Genomic DNA, 3509 nt, shown 5'->3' with positions numbered 1-3509 from the left:
ACTGCAAGCTCCGCCTCCCGGGTTTACGCCATTCTCCTGCCTCAGCCTCCCGAGTAGCTGGGACTACAGGCGCCCGCCACCTCGCCCAGCTAGTTTTTGTATTTTTAGTAGAGACGGGGTTTCACCGTGTTAGCCAGGATGGTCTCGATCTCCTGACCTCGTGATCCGCCCATCTCGGCCTCCCAAAGTGCTGGGATTACAGGCTTGAGCCACCGCGCCCGGCCAAGAAAATAATCTTAAAAATTAGCCAGGTGTGGTGGCACATGCCTGTAGTCCTAGCTGCTTGGGAGGCTGAGGTGTGAGGATCGCCTGAGCCTGGGAGGTTGAGGCTGGGATGAGCCATGATTGTGCCACTGCACTTCCAGCCTGGGTGACAGAGTGAGACCCTGTCTCCAAAAACAATTCATGATAATAATTAATAAATTTTTTTTGCAGAGAAGGGGTCTCACTATGTTGCCCAGGTTGGTCTCATATTCCTGGCCTCAAACAGTCCTCTGCTTTGGCTTCGCAAAGTGCTAGGATTACAGGCATGAACTACCAGGCCCACCCTCAGTATCTGTTCAACAGATGATGTGTATGATTTATTTTAGGGTTTTGATCTTTCAAATTCTGGGTCCCACTCAGCAGAAATCCCAGCAGGGACCTCATACCCCCTTCCCAAAACAGAGCTTGGAGGCTGTCAGGGCTGCAGGGCCCCTCTGCCCTGGGGGCACCCTCTGATGACCGACCCTGTACCCTCCATTTTCAGGATGCCTTTGAGCAGGGCCAGGTTTTTCTTGGGAACAAGGAGCAGGGATATGAAGTCTATGAAGACCTGCCCAAGGGCATCCGAGGAAATCGCTGGAAAGCCGGACTCACCATTGTCACCCCAGAGCGGAGATATGTCCTCACTTGCCCCAACGAGAAGGAGCAGCAGGAATGGCTGGAAAGTTTGCGGGGTGTCCTGTCCAGCCCCTTGACGCTCCTCAACCGCCTCAGTAAGAAGCAGGAACTGAAGGGTGTTCTTTTGGCCAAGGGCAGAGGGCAGAAAGGTGCTTTTTCACTTAGGTTCAGCTGTGATGCCACAAAAGATTCCTGATTCCTGACTATGCTCTTTTCACTGTCTTCTCTTCCTGAGAAAGAAAAGCACAGACATGCCATTATTGCCAAACAGTCGACTCTGTCCACCCTGGGTTCCCGTAACAGAGCTCTTCCCCAGGAGCTTTTAGAGGAGTTTGGCCCTGGCAGAACCCCTGGGTGCCATCTGTACCCCTTACAGTGTGGGGGTTGAGCAACTTCTCTTTCCCTCCACCCTCCTCTATGCTGATCCTTTTTCTCGTGAGAAAACCCTGGCCTGTTATTATTAGCTAAGGTCACACCCGCTGGGCAGCTCCTGGGATTTTTGGATTCCTCCCCACTCCAGAGGGAAGGCTATTTCTAGTGGCTTCTTTTCTCTGAGTCCTCCCTTCTGTCTGCCTCTCTCCTGCTCCTCTTTACCAGTAGGCCTTCCTCAGTGCTGACAGCCCTGTGAAAAAGGAGGAGACATGCCGAGCTCCGGCAGGAAACTGCTGGCCCAGGGCCTGGCTTCTGGGGCACAAAGGAGAATTTCTGTGTTTGGAAAAGTACAGACTGAGCAGGTGACCCCCACACAGCCCCTTGGGGGAAACACTTGTGCCCTTTGAGTCTGACCGATATAAACACAGACTCTCTTGACTGTCCCACAAAGGCCAAAGCCAGAGAACCTCAGAAAGGGACTTGCAAATTGTGAGTGAGGCATATCAGCTGGTGCTTTCTTTTCTCTGTGGGCTGCCATTTATGAGTCTCTTGGTTTTTCTCTGTCTCTATCCCTCCACTTTTCTCTCCTTTGCTGGTGTGTGCATCCCCTCTGATGCCCTGGCCCTTACTCTTTCATTCTGTTTTTTATTCAGAGGCTCCCTCTGTCTTTGTGTTATTTTTTTTTTTATTTTCTTTTTTTGAGACGGGATCTTGCACTGTCACCCAGGCTGAAGTGCAGTGGTGCGATCTCAGCTCACTGCAATCTCCTCTTCCTGGGTTCAGGCAATCCTCTCACCTCAGCCTCCCAAGTAGCTGGGACTACAGGCTCGTGACACCACGTCCAGCTAATTTATTTTGTATTTTTGGTAGAGACAGAGTTTCACCATGTTGCCCAGGCTGGTCTCGAACTCCTGAGCTCAAGTGATCCACCTGCCTCGGCCTCCCAAAGTGCTGGGATGACAGGCGTGAGCCACTGCGCCCGGCCATGGCTCCCTCTGTCTTTGTACACCTGTCCCTTTGCTGTCCCTCTCCTCCACAGAACAGCATTGGCATGGCCACCTCCCTCAGCCCTCTTCATTTCCCTTGTAGCTGCATCAACAGAGAGTGGCCGCAGCAGCAGGTGACCCATTAACTGAGGAACTGGCTGCCACTGAACACCTGGAGCGCCTTGCGGGAAGGAGAAGTTCGCACCTCGACCCTGGCTGCCCACCATCAGTGCCCCACAGTCAGCAGCCATCCCTGGCAGTTAACTCTGCCAGGACTGAAGCTGTGGCTTTATCCATCAGCTCCCTGAGCCTTCCCCGCAACCCACCCCAGGGATCTGAGGATCTGGTACATAGATGAACATCTATCCCCTCCTCCCCCATACACACCCAGGCTTGAAATGCCCTATAGGCCCAGAACTTTCTCACATCTGAAATGGAGGCATTGCAATGAAAAGGCACCCACAGCATCATGCAAGTGGCATCTTGTTAAAAAAAAAAAAGTTTAATCTGAATCTAACCATGAGGAAATAATCAGACAAATCCACATTAGGGGCATTCTGCTAAACATCTGACCCAGACTCTTCAAAAATGAAGCGTGAAAGATAAAGTACTCAATGGCTAGGTGCAGTGGCTCACATCTGCAATCCCAGCACTTTGGGAGGCCAAGATGGACGGATCGTGAGGTCAGGAGATCAAGACCATCCTGGCCAACATGGTGAAACCCCATCTCTGCTGAAAATACAAAAATTAGCTGGATGTGGTGGTGCACTCCTATAGTCCCAGCTACTTGGGAGGCTGAGGCAGGAGAATCGCTTGAACCCGGGGGTGGAGGTTGCAGTGAGCCATGATTGTACCGCTACACTCCAGCCTGGTAACAGAGCAAGACTCCATCTCAAAAAAAAAAAAAAAAAAAAAAAAAAAAAAGTAGTTAATATTGTGAAAGATAAAGTAGTCTGAGAACTGTTCTATATTAAAGGAGACTAGGCCAGGTGCAGCGACTCAAGCCTGTAATCCCAGCATTTTGGGAGGCCTAGGTGGGCGAATCACTTGAGGTCAGGAGTTCGAGACCAGCCTGGCCAACATGGTGAAACCCTGTCTGTACTAAAAATACAAAAATTAGCTGGGCTTGGTGGTGCATGCCTGTAATCCCAGCTACTCAGGAAGCTGAGGCAGGAGAATCATTTGAGCTTAGGAGGCCAAGGTTGCAGCGAGCCAGGATCACGCCACTGTACTTTTTTTGAGACTCTGCCTCAAAAAAAGAAAAAAAGG

At 51.1% G+C, this 3509-nt stretch overlaps 1 protein-coding gene across 4 annotated transcripts in view; it reads left to right on the top strand.

Annotated features, from left to right (window-relative positions):
* Positions 1-2727, top strand: part of ADAP2 (ArfGAP with dual PH domains 2) — a 39145-nt gene extending 36418 nt beyond the window's left edge. For all 4 annotated transcript variants that reach the window (XM_017890933.1, XM_017890932.1, XM_017890931.1 and 1 more), the window contains 2 exons: positions 749-977; positions 2344-2727. In XM_017890933.1, coding sequence (XP_017746422.1) covers positions 749-977; positions 2344-2378 — 264 coding nt within the window. In that variant the 3' untranslated portion in view covers positions 2379-2727. The remainder of the gene's footprint in view (positions 1-748; positions 978-2343) is intronic.
* The last annotated feature ends 782 nt before the right edge of the window (positions 2728-3509 follow it).

The sequence above is a fragment of the Rhinopithecus bieti genome, unplaced genomic scaffold, assembly GCF_001698545.2.
Source record: "Rhinopithecus bieti isolate Rb0 unplaced genomic scaffold, ASM169854v2 scaffold_19652, whole genome shotgun sequence".
Lineage (NCBI taxonomy): Eukaryota > Metazoa > Chordata > Mammalia > Primates > Cercopithecidae > Rhinopithecus > Rhinopithecus bieti.
The sequence above is the reverse complement of the archived record's forward strand: the minus strand, read 5'-3'. Positions and strand labels throughout refer to the sequence as shown.